Source organism: Ahaetulla prasina, chromosome 16 (assembly GCF_028640845.1).
Source record: "Ahaetulla prasina isolate Xishuangbanna chromosome 16, ASM2864084v1, whole genome shotgun sequence".
NCBI lineage: Eukaryota > Metazoa > Chordata > Lepidosauria > Squamata > Colubridae > Ahaetulla > Ahaetulla prasina.
Genome location: NC_080554.1, coordinates 6426587 through 6447926, shown reverse-complemented (window position 1 = coordinate 6447926; position 21340 = coordinate 6426587). Strand labels below are relative to the sequence as shown.

Below are 21340 nucleotides of genomic sequence, written 5' to 3'. Positions count from 1 at the left end.
TCTCCCAGCTCCCAAATTTGGAGAATGTAACACAGAACAGAATGACTGATGATGTTCGTCCATCGTATTCGAAGAGGACCTTGACATCTAACAGGTTCATCAAAACTGGATGAGGTCCAAAGAAACCCTGACACCACCACCCCATCCATTTAAATTTAAATTTTAACTGGAAGAAATGCAGCTAACTCGAATACAGCTCATCTGTCTGGAACCCGCACTGCCTATTGGACATTAATACAATTGAGCGAGTCCAGAGATATTTCACGAGAAGAGTCCTCCAATCCTCTGCTCACAACAGAATCCCTTATGCCACCAGGCTTGGAATTTTGGGCTTAGACAACGTTCGAATATTCATGACTGGGAAGACATGATAACAAGGTCAGCCAATGAATAGGCACAGCAGCTAAGTCAGCCAATTAGAGCTGAGACAGACTGGGGCCAGGGCGTGTCTTAGTGCGCAACTTCTGATGTGTAAAGAGAAACTGAAACAAGTGTGTGTTAAGTCTCTTTGCTGTACTCTGTATATGAACATGTCTGCTGATCTGAGCTGAAGAATCAACTATTGGTATTGTAAATACTTTATGTGTTATTATGAATATAAAGGAGTTAATGAATCAGTTATCTGTGTGTGCCACTGGATTTGATTTTTGCAAGAAACTCTGACAGACAACTTAGAACTACGCTGCCTTCAGTCTCACCTAAGTATAGTACATAAAATTATCTGCTACAATGTCAATGACTACTTCAGCTTCAACCACAACAATACACAAGCACACAATAGATACAAACCTAAGGTAAACCGCTCCAAACTCGATTGCAGAAAATACTTCAGCAACAGAATGGTCAATGCCTGGAATGCCCTACCTGACTCTGTGGTTTCATCCCCAAACCCCCAAAATTTTAACCTTAGACTGGCTACTGTTGACCTCACCCCATTCCTAAGAGGTCTGTAAGGGTAAGCGTACCAACACACCTACCATCCCTGTCCTAATGTCCCCTTTTATTCGTATCCGTTTCATGTATTCATAATCATGTTTATACTTATATTTGTTATCTAATACATGCTTAACAAAATAAATAAATACAAATAAATAAATAATAAAACCTGAGTACTTAAAAATGTGTGGGAGAAGAACAGGGAGGTGGAATTAAACAAGTCATTGGCCTAGAATTGCTACATTCCCAGAAATGGTCTAAGTCCAACCCCTCTTGAATTCTGCTGACTTCTTGAAACTGAAGGCTCCACACACATTTGAACTATTCAGATGATCCTAAGGTTACACAGATAAACCTTCAGGTGGCCTCAACATGACTATGGAAGGATGCAAATGACCAGCTGTCTGCAAGGAATATAAATCCTTCCATTCCCCACCATCATCCAGTCAGAGCTGAAGAAGCTTCTTGGATGAGAAGCGAAACGTCTTCAAAGAAAAAGCAGAAAGTCCCATTGGCCTCTTGGGAAAAAAAATGCACCTCTGGAACAACCAATGAAGATCTCTTACAAAAATATATCCCCAATACTTTTCCAGACAGGAACAATCTGCAACTGAATATACTCAAAACCATAGAAATGGTGGTAGACTTTAAGAGAAACCCTTCCATACTTCCACCTCTCACAATACTAGACAACACAGTATCAACAGTAGACCTTCAAATTTCTAGGTTCTACCATATCGCAAGATCTAAAATGGACAGCTAACATCAAAAACGTCGTCAAAAAAACACAACAAAGAATGTTCTTTCTGCGCCAACTCAGGAAGCTCAAACTGCCCAAGGAGCTGCTGATCCAATTCTACAGAGGAATGATTGAGTCTGTCATCTGCACCTCCATAACTGTCTGGTTTGGTTCTGCAACCCAACAAGAAAAACACAGACTTCAGAGGATAATTAGAACTGCAGAAAAAAATAATAACTACCAACCTGCCTTCCATGGAGGACCTGTATTCTGCACGAGTCAAAAAGAGGGCTGGGAAAATATCTACAGACCCCTCGCATCCTGGACATAAATTGTTTCAACTTCTACCCTCAAAAAGATGCTATAGAGCACTGCATACCAGACCAACTAGACACAAGGATAGTTTTTCCCCAAAGGCCATCACTCTGCTAAACAAATAATTCCCTCAACACTGTCAAACTATTCACTAAATCTGCACTACTATTAATCTTCTCATCATTCCTATCACCCATCTCCTTCCACTTATGACTGTATGACTGTAACTTCGTTGCTTGTATCCTTACGATTTATATTGATATTGTTTCCTGATTGCTGATTTGTACCCTATGATTATCATGAAGTGTTGTACTTTAGAATTCTTGATGAACGTATCTTTTCCTTTATGTATACTGAGAGCATATGCCCCAAGACAAATTCCTTGTGTGTTCAATCACACTTGGCCAATAAAAGAATTCTATTCTATTCTATTCTATTCAAGCAGACAAATGCTCTGGCTTTTCCAGGACAGAGGGCACAAGGTCAAGAGAACTGGGACGATTCCAGCTGTTTGTGCACAATGGCAGAAAGGAGGTCAGAGGGGCTGGTGCCTGATCAAAGCAGTCTCCTCCGCACCTGGCAGCTTTGACTGTGCTCTTCAAGTGAAATGAAATAAAATCTCTTTTTCTTTTCTTTTTTCATTGTGCCACCTGAAAGCGGGATTTGACGGTGCTTGAAAAGTAAGTATCACTTGCTGAATAATTACCGTGCCAAAGAGAGACATCTCAACCAAGCATCCAAGGCCGGCGTAATTCATTCGAAGCGCGCCTCGAAGAAAAGCAAAAGGAGGTATTAAGAGCCCAGGTGAGGCGGCTGGGTTAATAAGGTGATCTAAGGTCCCCCAGGTGGGATGCGGTGGCTCGGCGGCTAAGATGCCGAGCTCGTCGATTGAAAGGTCGGCAGCTCGGCGGTTCAAATCCCTAGCGCCGCGTAACGGGGTGAGCTCCCGTGACTTGTCCCAGCTTCTGCCAACCTAGCAGTTCGAAAGCACGTAAAAAAAAATGCAAGTAGAAAAAATAGGGACCACCTTTGGTGGGAAGGAAACAGCGTTCCGTGCGCCTTTGGCATTGAGTCATGCCGGCCACATGACCACGGAGACGTCTTCGGACAGCGCTGGCTCTTCGACTTTGAAACAGAGATGAGCACCGCCCCCTAGAGTCGGGAACGACTAGCATGTATGTGCGAGGGGAACTTTACCTTTACCTTTACCGCCATATCAACCTACCGGAGTCATCTCTCACTGAAGTCTAAATACCTCCCTAGATTATTGTAGGCAAGGCCCGCATTTTGCTTCATTGCTAAAATGGCTAGCTTGCAGACGATTCTTAACAAGAATTTGTCTCCGCCGTCAAAGCAAGAGATGAAATCGGAACAGGCGATTTAATGTCCCCCCCTTGCCTTGAATGGCAGCGCTAATGAAAGATATTTTAGCCATGAGGAAATTATCGTAAATGATCAAACCCGCTAATCTTGCCAGTGTGCCTTGTTAAAAATAGGCAGGCTTTAAATATACTGAGAAGGCATTCTTCTATGTCCGTTCGGGGATGGGGGTGGAGAGAGAGAGAGAGAGAGAGGGAAAAAAAACCATACCTCAATAGGAAATTTTCTTTTGAAAGATTCAGCAGTCTTTCAAGGAAAGCGTTTCTTGAAAACCTATTCCAACCCACCTTGAAAATATTTGGAGAAAAGGTGGGTTGGAATAGGTTTGGTTGCCCAGCGGTAGCTCTCTTGACTCGGGAGGTTGATGGAACCGAGCCAGTAGGTTTCGTAGAATTCCACAGGCATTTGGTTCAAGTTACAGGATATTCTGAGGTTGGTCCTCAAACCTTTGGCTTGCTGAAATGCAACCTGGGTTTGAAAGTCTTTCCCCGCAGCAAGACGTTTTGAAAGAAACGTGAAAGGTGTATCTAGTCACCATCATCATCATTTAACAACCTCATAATCCCGAGCGGGGTGGAGTCTGGGCAACTGACTGGAGCTACTAGAGTGTTTTAATGGCCGGATGCTCTTCCTGTTGCCAATGCGGAGTTTTGTTCTGCCGATATACTCTCAGTCTGCCCAGAGAGAATAATATCTGCCTCTACCTAGGATCGAACTCACCGCCTCCTGATTGTGAGGTGAGAGCTCCACTTCTAGGCCACCGCACCACGCTTGAAGTATCTAGTCTAGTGAAGAAAAGGGCTAGGAGGTGTCATGATAGCAGTTTTCCAATGAAGCAACAAAGGTGATAAGGGGTTAGGAGGCTAATCCATAAAGGATTGAGAGAACTAGGCATATCTGGTCCAACAAAGAGAAGGACCAGGGGTGACATGATAACAGTCTTCCAATATTTGAGGGGCTGTCACAGAGAAGAGAGGGATCTACCTATTCTCCAAAGCACCTGAAGGCAGGACAAGCAGCAACGGGTGGAAGACCACTCAAGAGAGAGCCAGCCAGAATTAAGAAGAAATGTCCTTACAATGAGAACAATTAATCAGTGGAACAGATTTCCTTCAGAAGTCATGGGTGCTCCATCAATGGAGGCTTTTAAGAAGAGATTGGACAACCATTTGTCCAGTATGGTGCAAGGTCTCCTGCTTGAGCAGGGGGTTGGACTAGAAGATCTCCAAGGTTCCTTCCACCCCCATGAGTCTACGTCCCACGTTATTCTAGTCTAGTGAAGAGAAGAACCAGGGGTGACAGGATAGCAATACTTGAGGGGCTGCCACACAGAGAGGAGGAAGGGGGTCAAGCTATTTTCCAAGGCACCCAAATGCCAGACAAGGAATAATGGATGGAAACTGATCAAGGAGAGATTCAACCTAGAAATAAGGAGAAATTTTCTGACAGTGAGAACAGTCAATCCTTGGAACAGAAGTTGCATTCGGAAGTTGTGGGAGCTTCACCCTTGGAGGTTTTCAAGAAGAAACTGGACTGCCATCTGTCAGAAATGGTGTAGGGTCTCCTTCCTGGGCCGGGGGTTGGACTAGATGACCTAGAAGGTCCCTTCCAACTTTGTTAATTTAATCTAATCTAATCCTCCTCCATGAAAAGACTGTCATTTTCTCCCCAGATAACTAGGAAGGCTTCAGCGGCTTCCTGTTTTCCAGAGTTTCCTGGTGATTTTTTTCCCCCTCATCCAGCCCATCCTTTGCTTGGGTTGATGTGGAAACAAGGTCAGACAGGTGCTACCCACTTGCTCTAACTTGGGGTGGAGTTGGTTTATTTTAAATTAAGGTCTGGCTTAAATTCAGGCAGTTTGCTCAAAAGGAAATGTGTTCTTTCCTATTTGGGCCAAGAATGAGGTGGCTGGATGGAGTCACTGAAGCAGTAGGCATGAGCTTAAATGGACTCCAGAGGATAGTAGAGGATAGGAAGGCCTGGAGGAACGTTGTCCATGGAGTCGCGATGGGTCGGACATCACTTCGCAACTAACAACAATTTGGGCCAAAGGCTGCATTCGGCACCCACAACTTCTGGAGGCACAACTGTTCCATTGATTTATGTCAGGTGCAAAGAATCAGGAACCTGGCTTGGAGTCAACAGAATTCAAAGGAGGGCTGGACTTTGAACTTTTCTGGGCACGAAGCTACTCTAAACCGCTGAGACTCTTGACTCCTTCCTCGGCTAAACCTGATTGTCTCCTACAGATTAATTGTTCTCACTGTCGGGAAGTTTTTCCTTCCTTCTGGGTTGGGTCTCTCTCTTTTTTTTTTAATTGAAAAAGTTTTAGAAAACAAACAAACATTTTTCCCCCTTTTTCCCCTCCTCCCCCCTCAAAACCCCCTTCACCCCTTCCTTCACCCCGTTTCCCCCCCCCCCCGGCTTCCCGGGTCAATCACAAGGTATTATTACACATAAGCCAAACATAGACTAAAATTTTCCCTTCCAACCCAATTAACCTCATCCGAATCTTTTCATTTCCTAACCTCCCCCATAACATTCTAAGATAATACATCCTTATTATTCAAAGGCAATCTGATATCTCTTAATCTGGTATCTATTTTGTAAATAATCAATCCATTTTTTCCATTCAATTAAATATCTTTCCTGCATATTGTCTTTCAAAAAGGCTGAGATTTTTGCCATCTCAGCCAAGTTGATATTTTTCAATATCCATTCTTCTGTTGTAGGTAACTCTTTTTTCTTCCAATATTGTCCAATCAGCAGTCTTGCTGCTGTTATTAAGTTCAAGATCAATTTAGTCTCAGTCACCGTACAATCCGTTATAATTCCCAAAAGGAAAAATTGCGGCAGGAACTTTATCTTCTTCTTCAAAACGTTTTGTATAATCCACCAAATTCTTATCCAAAAGGCCTTAATTTTCTTACAAGTCCACCTACATATGAAAATATGTAGCATCATCACACTCACATCTCCAACATTTCGCTTGGATATCAGGATACATACATGATAATTTCTTAGGATCTAAATGCCATCTATAAAACATCTGATAAAAATTTTCCCTTAGATTCTGTGCTTGTGTCAACTTAACATTTCTAACCCAGATTTTCTCCCATGTTGCCAACATTATTGGTTCCTGAATATTCTGTGCCCGTTTTATCATACAGTCCTTTACCAGATCCTAGGGTCTCTCTTGAATGATCTTCCTACTGTTGCTACTTGTCCTGCCTTCTCATGCTTTGGAGAACAGGTTGACCCTCTCTTCTTCTTTGTGGCAGCCCCTCAACTATTAGAAGACTGCTGTCATGTTATCCCCTAGTCCCTTCTCTTCGTTAGACTAGAATAACGTGGGACGTAGACTCATGGGGGTGGAAGGGACCTTGGAGATCTTCTAGTCCAACCCCCTGCTCAAGCAGGAGACCTTGCACCATACTGGACAAATGGTTGAACATGCCCAGTTCCTGCAACCGTTCTTCGTATGTTTTAGCCTCCAGTCTCCCGAATCATCCTGGTTGCTCTTCTCTGCACTCTTTCTAGAGTCTCCACATCTTTTTTAATAGTGTGCTGACCAAAACTGGATGCAGTATTCTAGGTGTGGTCTCACTTATCTAACTAGGAGGACTTATCACAGAAATACTAGATAGAACATAATACAATGGATTTGGAAGGGACCTTGAAGGTCTTCTAGCTCAACCCCCTGTACAAACAGAAGACCCTACACCATTTCAGACAAATGGATGTCCAGTCTCTTCTTAAAAACCTCCAGTGATGGAGCATCCACAACTTCTGGAAGTCAAGCCGTTCCACTGATGAATTGTTCTCATTTCTCCTTAGTTCTAGGTAGCTTCTCTCCTTGATGAGTTTCCATCCGTTGCTTCTTTGTCCTGCCTCCTGTCCTGTTTTGGAGAATGGGTTGACCCCCCTCTTTGTGGCAGCCCCTCAAATATTGGAACACTGCTATCATGTCACCCCTAGGCTAAACTAAACTAGAGGTTTAATGAAAAGTAGGTATCTTTAAAGATATCTGGAAAATGTTGCCAAGATTTGCTCCTTGCCAAGAACAGTAGCGTCTCATTTTTCTCTCTTTAAAAAAAAAAAAATTCCACATTTGAGGCCATTATTATTATTTAAACCTGGTTGCCAAATCTGAGCTTCCAGATCCAGCCTGCAATAAATAGGATGAATTTTAGAACAGACAAGAGAGCAAAAATGGAAAAAAAAATTAGAATAGCCAGAGAGAAAAAATGGGCTTCTCATTTCAATTCCTTCCAGGAAGTCTCTAAAATTCTGCTGTCACCTGTCCAAAGATCTTGAAGGAAGGTTGGGTTGTAAGAATTCTAAAGTTAAGTAAATAAATGAATATGATGGAGAACATATTTTAAATAGTCACCGTATCCAATGTTGTGACCCAGGCCCCAGTAGGTAGTAGGAAATTCAGTCAGTGTAAAAACAAAAAAACTTTATTCGAGCATCTGAGAATTACTTCATTCCCAGCGTAGTTCAACTAAATTAAAGCAAATTCCTCCGAACACAAATTCCTCAATCCTATCACCAACCTTGGTCCAAATAGGCAAACTACCAAAGGCCTTTCTTGGCAAAAGTTCTGAAGACACTGATACAAAATAAATGCAAGAAGACGAAGCTATCAGCGTTGTTTTCCGGCAAAGCCCAAATGCCATTGCTGGTCTTTTAAGCCTTATGGGAGGGGCCAATCATCTCTTGGCCCTACTCCTGAGTCGTCCTCTTCACTTGAGCTGCTCTTGCCTTCTGGCAGCTCTTCTCATGCGTGCATTAGGAACAGGCTCCTCCTGTTCCTCTGCCTTACTACTATCAGTCTCTGGAGGCTCTGGAGTCCGCACCTCACTCCCCGATGGCCTGGCCCCACCTCAGCCTCCAACGCCAAGCCCTCATCCGGGCCTTCTCGAGGACTGGCCCATGCTCTTCCTCAGCCTCATCACTGATCACTCATCACTCTATTGCCAGCTCCGCAGGCTGCTGGCGGACCACAACATCCAATGGATAGGTAGGACGAAAGTAGAAGTCACAACGCACAACTATAGGTAGTCTTTGACTTACGAGCACAACTGAGCCCACAATCTCCGTTGATAAGCGAGACAGATGCTATGAATTTTGCCCCATTTTTCCACCTTTCGTGCCACGGTTGTTAAGTGAATCACGGCAGTTGTTCAGTTAGTAACAACAAGCTGGTTGTTAAATGAACCTGGCTTCCCCCCTGCGTTTGCACAATGGTCACAAAAGTTGATCACATGACACCCCACCTCACCCGGACACTGCACCCGTCATAAGTTTGAGTCAATTGCCAAGCGTCTGAATTTTGATCATGTGACCATGGGGATGCCGCCCCGGTCATAAGTGTGAAAAACGGTCATAAGTCACTTTTGTCAATGCCATTGTAACTTCGAACAGTCACTAAATGAAGTATTGTAGACTCCCTGTAATGTCTTCCAAAATTCTGTTTTACCCCACCAAGGAGTCTCACGTATTCCGATTTTTCAACACATATTTCCTTTGAAGTCCAGGCCTTAAATCTTCTCAACCTGTTTCCTTAAATTCATTTTTTTTTTCCCCCTTTTCTTTTTGCCATCTGCTGCATTTCCGGAGCTTGTGTTTTGCACACATCCCATTGGCAGGACACCCTCTCAGCGCACAATCACAACACACAGCCACAATAAACAGTCAAAATATTATCTCGCAAGATATAAATGCTGGATAACGCCAACCCTGGCATGCGTCCTCTCTTCTCCATGCTTCATTTATATATATATAAAAAATACAAGCATTCAGTGGGATAAAGGCAGAGTCAGCATTGTTAATCAACAATTGCCTAACAACTCGTGATTTTTCACTTTTAACCTCGATTCGGGTGGGGGGAAAAACATTCAAGAATATCTGTTCATATTTTACATGCCTTTTCTTGAATTTATTCCTGGAATTAAGGAGAAACTTCCTAACTGTGAGGACAGTTAACCTGTGGAACAGCTTGCCTCCAGAAATCGTGGGCGCTCCATCACTGGACGTTTTTAACAAGAGACTAGACAGTCACTTGTCTGAGATGGTATAGGGTCTCCTTCTTGAGCAGGGGGCTGGACTAGAAGACCTCCAAGGTCCGTTCCAGCTCTATTCTATTCTATTCTATTCTACATTTCCTATTCCATTGTATTCCATCCAAATGTAATGTATTCCATCCAAATACATTTCCTATTCCTATTCCATTGTTCTTTTCTATTCTATTCTATTCTATTCCATTCCATTCTACATTTTCTATTCCTATTCCTATTCTATTCCATTCCATTGTTCTATTCTATTCTATTCTATTCTATTCTATTCTATTCTATTCTATTCCATTCCATTCCATTCCATTCTACATTTTCTATTCCTATTCCTATTCCTATTCTATTCCATTCCATTGTTCTATTCTATTCTATTCTATTCTATTCTATTCTATTCTATTCTATTCCATTCCATTCCATTCCATTCTACATTTTCTATTCCTATTCCTATTCTATTCCATTCCATTGTTCTATTCTATTCTATTCTATTCTATTCTATTCTATTCTATTCTATTCCATTCCATTCCATTCCATTCCATTCTACATTTTCTATTCCTATTCCTATTCCTATTCTATTCCATTCCATTGTTCTATTCTATTCTATTCTATTCTATTCTATTCTATTCCATTCCATTCCATTCTACATTTTCTATTCCTATTCCATTCCATTCCATTGTTCTATTCTATTCTATTCTATTCTATTCTATTCTATTCTATTCTATTCTATTCTATTCTATTCTATTCTATTCTATTCTATTCCCTGGCTAAAATTTTTGAAGCTAACCCCTGGATAAGCTATCATGAGCTGGAAAAGGGGGGAGAAATAGGCTTCCCCAGGAAAAAGAAAAGGGAAAATAAACAACCCATCAGATGCTAGTTTCTTGTTATCCGGATTGGACGGCTCAACTCATATGGTGGGAAATTTCTGTATCGGAAGAGATGGATTGATTGATTCCTTCTTTTTTATTTATTTATTTTATTTATTCCTTCTTCTTTTTTTTTTCCAATTCTTTTCCAGTCGTTGCATTGTCAGATGATGCCCCCACACCCCAGTCATTAAAAAAAAAACCACCACCAGGGAAAGGAGGAACCATTAATTCTCTTCAGTGCCCTAAAAGCCAACCTCAGAATGCATTAAGGTTTTCTTCGGATGCCAGGAAGGTCTTAATGCAGCTACGGTTTCTTTCTGTAACTGCCGCCCGATTAGCCGATTTGTCCAACTGGATTTCAGAATTTCCTTTCGACACACGGGCACTCGTGTATCGGTAAAGGGAAAACCTGGCCTTGGATGACACAAGGAGTCCTCGACTTACAACCGTTCATTTAGTGACCGTTCAAAGTTACAACAGCCCTGAAAAAAAGTGACGTGGGGCCGTTTTTGCTCCTCCTCCTCTTCTCTCAAACCTCACTCCCTCCTAGCACTGATGATGTTCTCTAGCTGGGTCATGAAACGTCTGCAAGAAAACCACTAAGCTCAGGTCGTACTACAGTCGTCCTCCTCCTACTTCACAAACCTCACTCCCTTCTAGCACTGACATTGTTCCCTGGCTGGGTCATGAAACGTCTGCAAGAAAACCACCAAGCTCAGGTAGCACCACAGTCCTCCTCCTCTTCCTTTTCTTCCTCCTCCTCCTTCACAAACCTTACACCCTTCTAGCACTGACGTTGTTTCCTAGCTGGGTCATGAAACATCTGCAAGAAAACCACCAAGCTCAGACAGCACCAAGAACCCTACAGTCTTCCTCCTCCTTCTCCTCTTCTTCCTCCTTCACAAACCTTACACCCTTCTAGCACTGATGATGTTCCCTAGTTGGGTCATGAAACATCTGCAAGAAAACCACCAAGCTCAGACAGCACCAAGAACCCTACAGTCTTCCTCCTCCTTCTCCTCTTCCTCCTCCTTCACAAACCTTACACCCTTCTAGCACTGATGATGTTCCCTAGTTGGGCCATGAAACATCTGCAAGAAAACCACCAAGCTCAGACAGCACCAAGAACCCTACAGTCTTCCTCCTCCTTCTCCTCTTCTTCCTCCTTCACAAACCTTACACCCTTCTAGCACTGATGATGTTCCCTAGTTGGGTCATGAAACGTCTGTAAGAGAACCACCAAGCTCAGACAGCACCAAGAACCCTACAGTCTTCCTCCTCCTTCTCCTCTTCTCCTCCTTCACAAACCTTACACCCTTCTAGCACTGATGATGTTCCTAGTTGGGTCATGAAACATCTGCAAGAAAACCACCAAGCTCAGACAGCACCAAGAACCCTACAGTCTTCCTCCTCCTTCTCCTCTTCCTCCTCCTTCACAAACCTTACACCCTTCTAGCACTGATGATGTTCCCTAGTTGGGCCATGAAACATCTGCAAGAAAACCACCAAGCTCAGACAGCACCAAGAACCCTACAGTCTTCCTCCTCCTTCTCCTCTTCTTCCTCCTTCACAAACCTTACACCCTTCTAGCACTGATGATGTTCCCTAGTTGGGTCATGAAACGTCTGTAAGAGAACCACCAAGCTCAGACAGCACCAAGAACCCTACAGTCTTCCTCCTCCTTCTCCTCTTCTTCCTCCTTCACAAACCTTACACCCTTCTAGCACTGATGATGTTCCCTAGTTGGGTCATGAAACGTCTGCAAGAAAACCACCAAGCTCAGACAGCACCTAGGACCCCTCATTTCAATCCTGAGCTACAAATATTCTCCTGGAAGGGTTTTATTAAACACACAATTCCAGCCAAGTGTTTGGGGGGGAAAAAAAACATGTTGAGAGCATCCCATCACAGTAAAGGCACAACAAAACCAAATTCGATCGTAACCAGGTTAAAGTTGGGCTTAAACTAAATGCTACGGCTTCTCCCTGGACGATCACCACTTCCTCTTTGAGCAATGAAATGAAACGACCCTTTTGAGAGCTGTCCGCGATGCAAAATTTTTCATTTGTACACACGCCGGTTGAGGTACGTTTTAAAGCGACCAAAACAGTTATTCTAAATCTAAGTCCCTTCTTTCCAATAATTTAAAAAAAAAACAAAGACGCCGAGAGCGAAACAGCAGAGCTTGATAAATGCAATAGATTTCCTTGAAGCCTCTTCGCACAGTCGACGGAATAATAAGAAAGAGCGAGCCAGGGAAGTAAATGAGCAAGCAAGACAAGAGTGATAGATGGAGAGGCTTGAAATATCAAGGGGCTATTTCGGCCCAGCTACTCGTCTGACCATTGCCACCCGTTCAGCACAATTCCAACCAAGCCCCATTAATGTAATTGACTTTTAATGGCCGCGCCGAAACGATGATGTGAATGTTTTATCAGGGATCTTGGACAAATTGCAACGACGCCTCGTCCAACTTTCCTTCCTCGGAAATTTTTATTTTTAATTTTTTTTAAAAAAAATCAAGGGATGAAGGAGACGAGAGTTCGTGCCATGGTTCTGGGTCGTTCTGGGAGGCCTTGGCAACGGAATGGCTGCTTTCTGGATAGAGTGGCTGTTTTCCTTTTTCTCCACCCGTCTCATTTCAACTGCTTTGCAAGGAAGCCAGTTTGTGCTGCACTATTTCCCAGGCCCATTTATTATACAGAATACGGGATAACAGAGCTGGAAGGGACCTTGGAGGTCTTCTAGTCCAACCCCCTGCTCAAGCAGGCCTGGGTTCGGGCGAAGCAGGGGTGAAATGCTCCCGGTTCGGACCGGATCGCCCGATCCAGTAGCGATGGCAGCAGGTGGTTCAGAGAACCGGTAGCAAAAATCCCTGCCCCCACCACCCATGCCCAGCTGAGCCACGCGATCATCAGAGGTTTTTGGTTGTTGTTTTTTTACTTTTAAAAGCATTTTTTCTTCAGCCGAAGAGGTTGTAGAAAAAATGCTTTTAAAAGGTTCTGATGATCCCAGCTGAGTTGCCTGATCGTCAGAAGCTTTTTTTTTTTCTTTTAAAGGCAAAAAAATGCTTTTAAAAGCAAAGAAAAAGCCTCTGACGATCAGGCAACTCAGCTGGGATCGTCAGAGCCTTTTAAAAGCATTTTTAACACCTCTTCAGCTGAAGAGGTTGTAGAAAAAATGCTTTTAAAAGTACCAAAAAAAAGCCTCTGATGATCGCACAGCTCAGCTGGGATCATCAGAGCCTTTTAAAAGCATTTTTTCTACAACCTCTTCAGCTGAGTTGCCTGATCGCCAGAGCCTTTTAAAAGCATTTTTTTACAACCTCTTTGGCTGGAGAGGTTGTAGAAAAAATGCTTTTAAAAGTAAAAAAAAAAAAAAAAGTTGGCCACGCTCATCCCGTCACATTACACACACACACACCCCAAGCTACGGCCACAGAACTGGTAGTAACAAACAGAATTTGTTTTGGACTAAGCTGAGAATGGATTAATTCTCATCTGTTTTAATAAAATAAGTTTTCTCAGGCCTGAACTGTGTTCGGTAATCACTACTTGGGTCTCAGTCACAACGGTCAAGGAGCCTGCTCTATCCCTCTTCCCGTATCAATTTTCTCTCTCGGAGAAACAGTCCAACTGCAGAGTCTCAAGATAACCTTCCTCCCATTTGGTTGTGGCTGGAATGTTGATACCTGCTTCCTGCTTTAAATTAACTGGCAGGAAAGAAAGGCAGGTTTAAAGTAGCTCATAAGACAACCCAGCAGAGGAACAAGGAGGGAGAAAGAGAGATTGGAGGGGGGGGGAAGGAAAAAAATGACAGGTTTCATATGGAAGGAACCGTTTTTATTCCTTGGGCTTTGTTGCATAATAACCATTTATTTATCGCTTCGTAGCTGAAAGCCCCATGAACATATTTTGAGACCAGGAGCAATCAGACCGTTGCAGAACCTTCAGATTTATTTATTTTGCTGCATTCTTGGCTCCTGCTGTGATGGTCATTAGCTGTTTCTTCCAAAGGCCTGTGCTAAAAACAGGCAGAGATATTTAGTAAAGTCTAAAACTGACGCCACCCGACCGCTACGTCAAAGTTTAGCAGGATTGTCCTGGATCTTTCCAGTTTTACTGGAGAGTAAGAGATAGAGGAGAGTAAGAGGTAGAGGTAAGGGGACGCAATGGCTCAGTGGCTAAGACACTGAGCTTGTCGACCAGGAGGTGGGCAGTTCAGTGGTTCGAATCCCTGGTGCCATGTAACGGGGTGAGCTCCCGTTAGTTGTCCCAGCTTCTGCCAACCTAGCAGTTCTAAAGCCCATAAAAAATAGGGGACCACCTTTGGTGGGAAGGGAACAGCGCTCTGTGCGCCTTTGGCGTTGAGTTATGCCGGCCACATGACCACGGAGACATCTTTGGACAGCGCTGGCTCTTCGGCTTTGAAACGGAGATGATCACTGCCCCCTAGAGTTGGGAACAACTAGTGCGCATGTGCAAGGGGAACCTTGACTAAGAGGTAGAGGTAGAGAAGTGAATGGAAAAGAATTGGGTCGGACTTGGTTGGGCTTCCCTTTGCTTACTTCTGGGATCTGGCTGCATGTCACTAGCTTTGCAAGGCTAGGGGCTTAGGCCTTAGATCTCCATCAAAACTAAGTTATGATGAGATCATAGAATCATAGCTTTGGAAGTGACCTTGAAGGTCTTCTAGTCCAGCCTCCTATCCAAGGAAGGAATCCTTCATACCATCGAGGCCCTAGGGCAAATCATTGTTCAAGCTTTCTTCTGCGGTCCTGTGGCTGGCATGATTTATATGCTGAGGAGCACAGAACGTTGTTACCTTCCCACCAAGGTGGCATCTACAAAGGAGAATATTTGTAGCTCAGGGTTGAAAGGAAGCGTCCTTGGTGCTCTGTGAGCTTGGGGGGTTTCTTGCAAGCCTTTTATGAACCAAACTAGGTAACATTATCAATGCCAGAAGGGAGTGGGGTTGGAGGAGGAGGAGAAAGAGGGAAGAGAAAGAGGAGGAGGAGGAGGACGACAACGATGGGATCTTTGGTACTCTCTGAGCTTGCCTTGCTTTCTTGTAGACATTTCATTATCCAAACTAGGTAACATCATCAGTGCTAGAAGGATGTGGGAATTGTGGTGGCAGTGGAGGAGGAAGAGGAGGAGGAGGAGGAGGAGGAGGAGGAGGATGACAACTATGAGGTCCTTGGTACCCTCTGAGCTTGCCTTGTTTTCTTGTAGACGTTTCATTATCCAAACTGGGTAACATCATAAGTGCTACAAGGTGGGGGGAGGAGGAGGAGGAGGAGGGGGAAGATGACAACTATGGGGTCTTTGGTACTCTCTGAGTTTGCTTGTTTACTTGCAGATGTTTCATTACCCAGCTAGGGAACATCATCAGTGCTAGAAGAGAATGGGGTTTGCTCTCTCTCTCTCTCTCTTCCACCACCAGTGACATTAATTAGTTTGGATACTGAAACATCTGCAAGAAAACAACCAAGCTCAGAGAGCACCAAAGTGGTACCCATTTATCTACTCGCATGCTAGATTGGCAGGAGCTGAGGCAGGAACAGGAGCTCACCCTGTCAGGCGGTGATTGGGTCTCAAAACTGCCAACCTTCCGGTCAACAAGCCCCGCCGTCTTAACCTATCTGTCGTGTCCCACTCCTCCGCTGACGGCCGGGTCAGGGAAATCCGAATCAGGCTTGCCTCTGCAGCTCTGCCCAAAGTCCTAGCAAAGTCCTCAGAGCAGGCAGGAGACCAGTAAGTGACTTCAGCAAGATAAGTTCGACTTTGCCTGACTCAGAGACTGCCAGAAAGCAGATCCTTTATATAGGCCATGGGGTGTGGCTCCATGACTCAGCACTCATTAAGGCCTGCCCCTCCCTTCCTTCTGTTGCCTCCGCCTATCCAATCTTCTGATGCGAGGGTCACTCCAATCAGCTGTTGTTGGAAGTAAACTTTCCTCAGGCTCACATGCTGTGGAGGAGGGGGAGGGGTCTAGCTGCTCCGTTTGCCTGGGCATGGAGCCAGGGCTGGGGCCGGGGGATGCTCCTTCCTCTGCAGCCTGCTTGGGCATGGAGCCAGGGCTGGGACCGGGAGGTGCCCCCTCCTCTGCAGCTTGTCTGGGCATGGAGCCAGGACTGGGGCCGGGAGGCATACATTCCTCCGTGTTCGGGAGCAGATAAGCAGACCCCGGCTGCGGTGAGAGAGGACAAGACACAACACTATCAGACACCACGCCCGCCTCTTACAAACTCAACATGGTTCAATCCAAGTTGGGATGAAGCCATCCTCATCCAGATCTCACATCCATTCATGATGGAAGGAGAGGACGAGAAGACGCTTTCCATCTGAACAAAGCTGAAAAAGGAAGCAGTCCGATGCTGACAGACAACCTCTTCCCCGTGGAGGTTCATTGTCAGGAAATGTCACAGCAGCCACCAAAAAAATAAATAGATAGATAGATAAAGAGGGAAGCAGTTTTGCTCCCACTGGTTCCTTAGCGGGAACCTCGTCTACAAGACAATTTCAATGCAGCCCAGCTAGAGGCACTAGGAGACGCAAATGTCCTGACATTAACTGACTTGTACTTCAAAGGAATACTCGTATCATCAGAAATGCAAAGCCCGAATTTCTTACGCCAGCCATCTAATCAAGCTCGGTGCAATTCTACCTTTGATCAAAACACTTTCAAGATTGCCCAGGCAAGGGTAGAATAAAACAACTTCCAAACGGCTCGCGTCACACACCGTTCTATTACTGTGTTTCCCTGAAAATAAGACCTCCCCTCAGGGGCGAAATGCTCCCGGCTCAGACCGGATTGCCCGATCCGGTAGCGATGGCAGCGGGTGGTTTGAAGAACCGGTAGCAAAAATCCCCCATGCCCAGCTGAGCCGCGCAATCATCAGAGGTTTTCTTTTTTAAACTTTTAAAAGCAATTTTTCTTCGGCCGAAGAGGTTGTAGAAAAAATGCTTTTAAAGGGCTCTGATGATCCCAGCAGAGTTGCCTGATCGTCAGAGGCTTTTTTTTAACTTTTAAAGGCAAACAAAAATGCTTTTAAAAGAAAACAAAAGCTGCCGACGATCAGGCAACTCAGCTGGGATCGTCAGAGCCCTTTAAAAGCATTTTTTCTACAACCTCTTCGGCCGAAGAAAAAATGCTTTTAAAAGTTAAAAAAAAAAGTTGGCCACGCCCACCCAATCACATTAAACCCTCCCCGAGCCACACCCACAGAACCGGTAGTAACAAATTTTACATTTCACTACTGCCTCCCCTGATAATAAGCCCAATCGGGCTTTTGATCGCACACCCTAAAGTAAGCCTCCCCCACCTCGAAAATAAGTCCTCCCCAAAAATAAGCCTTCCCCAAAAATATTTAAACACATGCATGTAGCCGGTCACCACCATTTACTCTGGTTAGGGTTAGGGTTAGGGTTAAGACAGAGCTGGAAGTCAGGTAAGACGGCAAGAGGATCCCCGTCTGGCTCCATGCACCCCAAAATAATAAGACCTCCTCAAACATAAGGCCAAGCACTTATTTCGGGGTTCAAAAAAATATAAGACAGGGTCTTATTTTGGGGGGAAACACAGTATTAACATCAGTGGTGAAATCCAATTTTTTTTTACTACCAGTTCTGTGGGCGTGGCTTGGTGGGCGTGGTGTGATGTGGCTTGGTAGGCGTGGCAGGAAAAGGATACTGTAAAATCTCCATTCCCTCCCCACTCCTGGGGGAAGGATATTGCAAAATCTCCATTCCCACCCCACTCTGGGTTTGTTGTGTTTAGGGAGCTAGGTGAGAACAGGGGCTTTGAACCTCTGCACCAACCCAGCTCCTTTGGATTCCTACCCTTCAATCGAATAGATTTCCCAGGTGTGCTCGTGGTCACCAGGAATCAGGAAGTCTGCATTTATGGGCCTGGTTCAGGTGAAGCCGCACCTTCATTGCGTTCAAAGTAAAAGCAGGTAACCCATCCGATAAAGGAATAAATGAAATCTATCCAGACGCGTGAAAAATCAGTCACTCGTCCAACCAACCAGGTCAACGTTCCCCATGGAAAATGTACCTTACTCTTCTCGTTTTCTTCTATAAAATACAAAGTCAGAAGTTTAGGAACCAGATGCCAGGCATCTGAATTTGCAACATATGACTATACGGTGATAAGTGTGAAAAAGGGGTCGTAAGCAGTGATGGGATTCAGCCGGTTCGGGCGAACCGGTAGTTAAATTGCTGGCTGGCACCGCCCCTTCCAGAAGTCCACACACACCTCATTTTGGCTCCCAGGTAAGTGCAGGGAGGCCTACTAGGCCCAAAACAGGGCACAGTGTGTGTGTCCAACGTGCGCCCCCCACCCCCCTGTGACCTATTTTCACTCCAGGAGGCTGCAGGGAGCCTCATAGGCCCACAACGGGGTGTGGGGGTGTGTGTGGTGCCCCTCCCCACGACACATTTTGCTCCCAGGGGGGGTGCAGGAGGCCAAGGGCTGCCTGTCAAACACCCTGGCCACGCCCACCATGGCCACGCCCACCCAACCGGTCATTAAGGCAGAGAACCGGTTGTTAAACTATTTGAATCGAACTTGTAAGTCACGTTATCTGGGTGCTATAGAGACTTTGAATGGTCACTAAATGAACTGTCGCACGTCGAGGATTGCCGGCGTCTCCCGAAACCAACCTCATCCCCGTTTTCCCCTCATCCTTCAGAGCCTCTGCTCGTTTTGACACCAGGTTGATTTTCGCCAGGGAAGAAAAATAATAATAACAACAACAACAACAACAACAACAACAACAACACAGTTGGAAGGGACCTTGGAGGCCTTCTAGTCCAACCCCCTGTCTAGGCAGGAAACCCTACACCATTTCAGACAAATGGTTATCCAACATTTTCTTAAAAACTTCCAGTGTTGGAGCATTCACAACTTCTGGAGGCAAGTTGTTCCACTGATGAATTGTTCTCACTATCAGGAAATTCCTCCTTAGTTCTAAGTTGCTTCTCTCCTTGATTAATTTCCACCCATTGCTTCTTGTCCTGCCCTGAGGTGCTTTGGAGAATAGGTTGACTCCCTCTTTTTTGGGGCAGCCCCTGAGATATTGAAAGACTGCTATCCTGTCTCCCCTAGTCCTTCTTTTCATTAAACTAGACCGAGTTCCTGCAACCGTTCTTCAAATGTTTTAGCCTCCAGTCCCCTAATCCTCTTTGTTGCTCTTCTCTGCACTCTTTCTAGAGTCTCAACATCTTTTTTATATCGTGACGACCAAAACTGAATGCAATATTCCAAGTGTGGCCTTATCAAGGCATTATAAAGTGGCATTAACACTTCACGTGTTCTTGAATGAAAGGGCTCAGTTTAATGAAAGCCGGGGTTTCCTCTCTCCTCCTTACGATTGCCTCATTACAAAGCCATCCTGTCACGTTTGATCAAGAGCGTGTTACAAAAATTAATAATCATCCTTTTTTTCCCCTCTTGAGGAAGCTGCCTCAGCTCGCCTTAAGTGCCCCCGTCAACAGATACCAAAGTACTTTGACGTTCTCGGTGACAATTCGCACTTCTTTTCAAAAGCGGAGCTGTCTAAATGGAGCTTGTAGCTTTGCTGTAACCATCTAATCTCTTCCCGTCCTTCTTTTGATGCACATAAACGCCATCACCAAATTTCATTAAGGAACGAGAGAGAGAGAGAGAGAGAGGGAGGGAGGGAGGGAGGGAGAGAGGGAGAGAAGCAAAAGAGAGAGGGGTGGGGGGGGGCTGGGGGGGGGAAAGCGACTTACCCCGTAAGCACAACCACAAAATCCATCACGTTCCAGCCGTTGCGGAGATAAGATCCTTTGTGAAAAACAAAACCCAGCGCAATAATCTTGATGCCCGCTTCAAAGCAGAATATTCCAATGAAATACGGTTCGGTGTCATCCTGGGATGGAGAAAGAAAAGGACAGCAATGTTACCAGTCTATAGATTGGCCAAAAAAAAAGAATGGAATGATGTGGGGTGGGATGGGATGGGATGGGATGGGATGGGATGGCATGGCATGGCATGGCATGGCATGGCATGGCATGGCATAGCATAGAATAGAATAGAATAGAATAGAATAGAATAGAATAGAATATAGAATGGAATATAGAATGGAATGGAATGGAATGGAATGGAATGGAATGGAATAGAATAGAATAGAATAGAATAGAATAGAATGGAATGGAATGGAATGGAATGGAATGGAATATGGAATATGGAATATGGAATATGGAATATGGAATATGGAATATGGAATAGAATAGAATAGAATATAGAATGGAATATAGAATGGAATGGAATGGAATGGAATGGAATAGAATAGAATAGAATGGAATGGAATGGAATAGAATAGAATAGAATAGAATAGAATAGAATAGAATAGAATAGAATAGAATAGAATAGAATAGAATAGAATAGAATAGAATAGAATAGAATAGAATAGGAGAGTAGAATAGAATAGAATAGAATAGAACAGAACAGAATAGAATAGAGAGTAGAGTAGAGTAGAGTAGAGTAGAGTAGAGTAGAGTAGAGTAGAGTAGAGTAGAATAGAATAGAATAGAATAGAATAGAGAGTAGAGTAGAGTAGAGTAGAGTAGAGTAGAGTAGAGTAGAGTAGAGTAGAGTAGAATAGAATAGAATAGAATAGAATAGAATAGAATAGAATATGGAATGGAATGGAATGGAATGGAATGGAATGGAATTAGCAATAGCAATTGGACTTAAATACCACTTCATATTGCTTTCCAGCCCTCTCTAAGCAGTTGACAGAATCAGCCTATTACCCCCAACCATCTGGGTCCTCGTTTTACCCACCTCAGAAGGATGGAAGGCTGAGTCAACCTTGAGGATCGAACCCTTGGCAGTCGGCAGAATTAGCCTGCAATGCTGCATTCTAACCACTGCGCCACCACAGCTCAGAATGGAACTGAATAGACGTGCCTAAGTTCTCAGTGTAATACTTCATTCTCAGATTGTCTTGATCTTTGTCAATTGCTACAGTGGCCAAGGGTGCCTGCACTGTT

General features: G+C 44.3%; 1 protein-coding gene across 1 annotated transcript in view; it reads right to left on the bottom strand.

Moving 5' to 3' along the window:
• The window catches only part of CACNA1B (calcium voltage-gated channel subunit alpha1 B), a 218663-nt gene that overhangs the window by 188744 nt on the left and 8579 nt on the right, over window positions 1-21340 (bottom strand). Inside the window, exon 3 of the mRNA XM_058159704.1 lies at window positions 20075-20214. Within this exon, the coding sequence (XP_058015687.1) occupies window positions 20075-20214 (140 nt within the window). The remainder of the gene's footprint in view (window positions 1-20074; window positions 20215-21340) is intronic.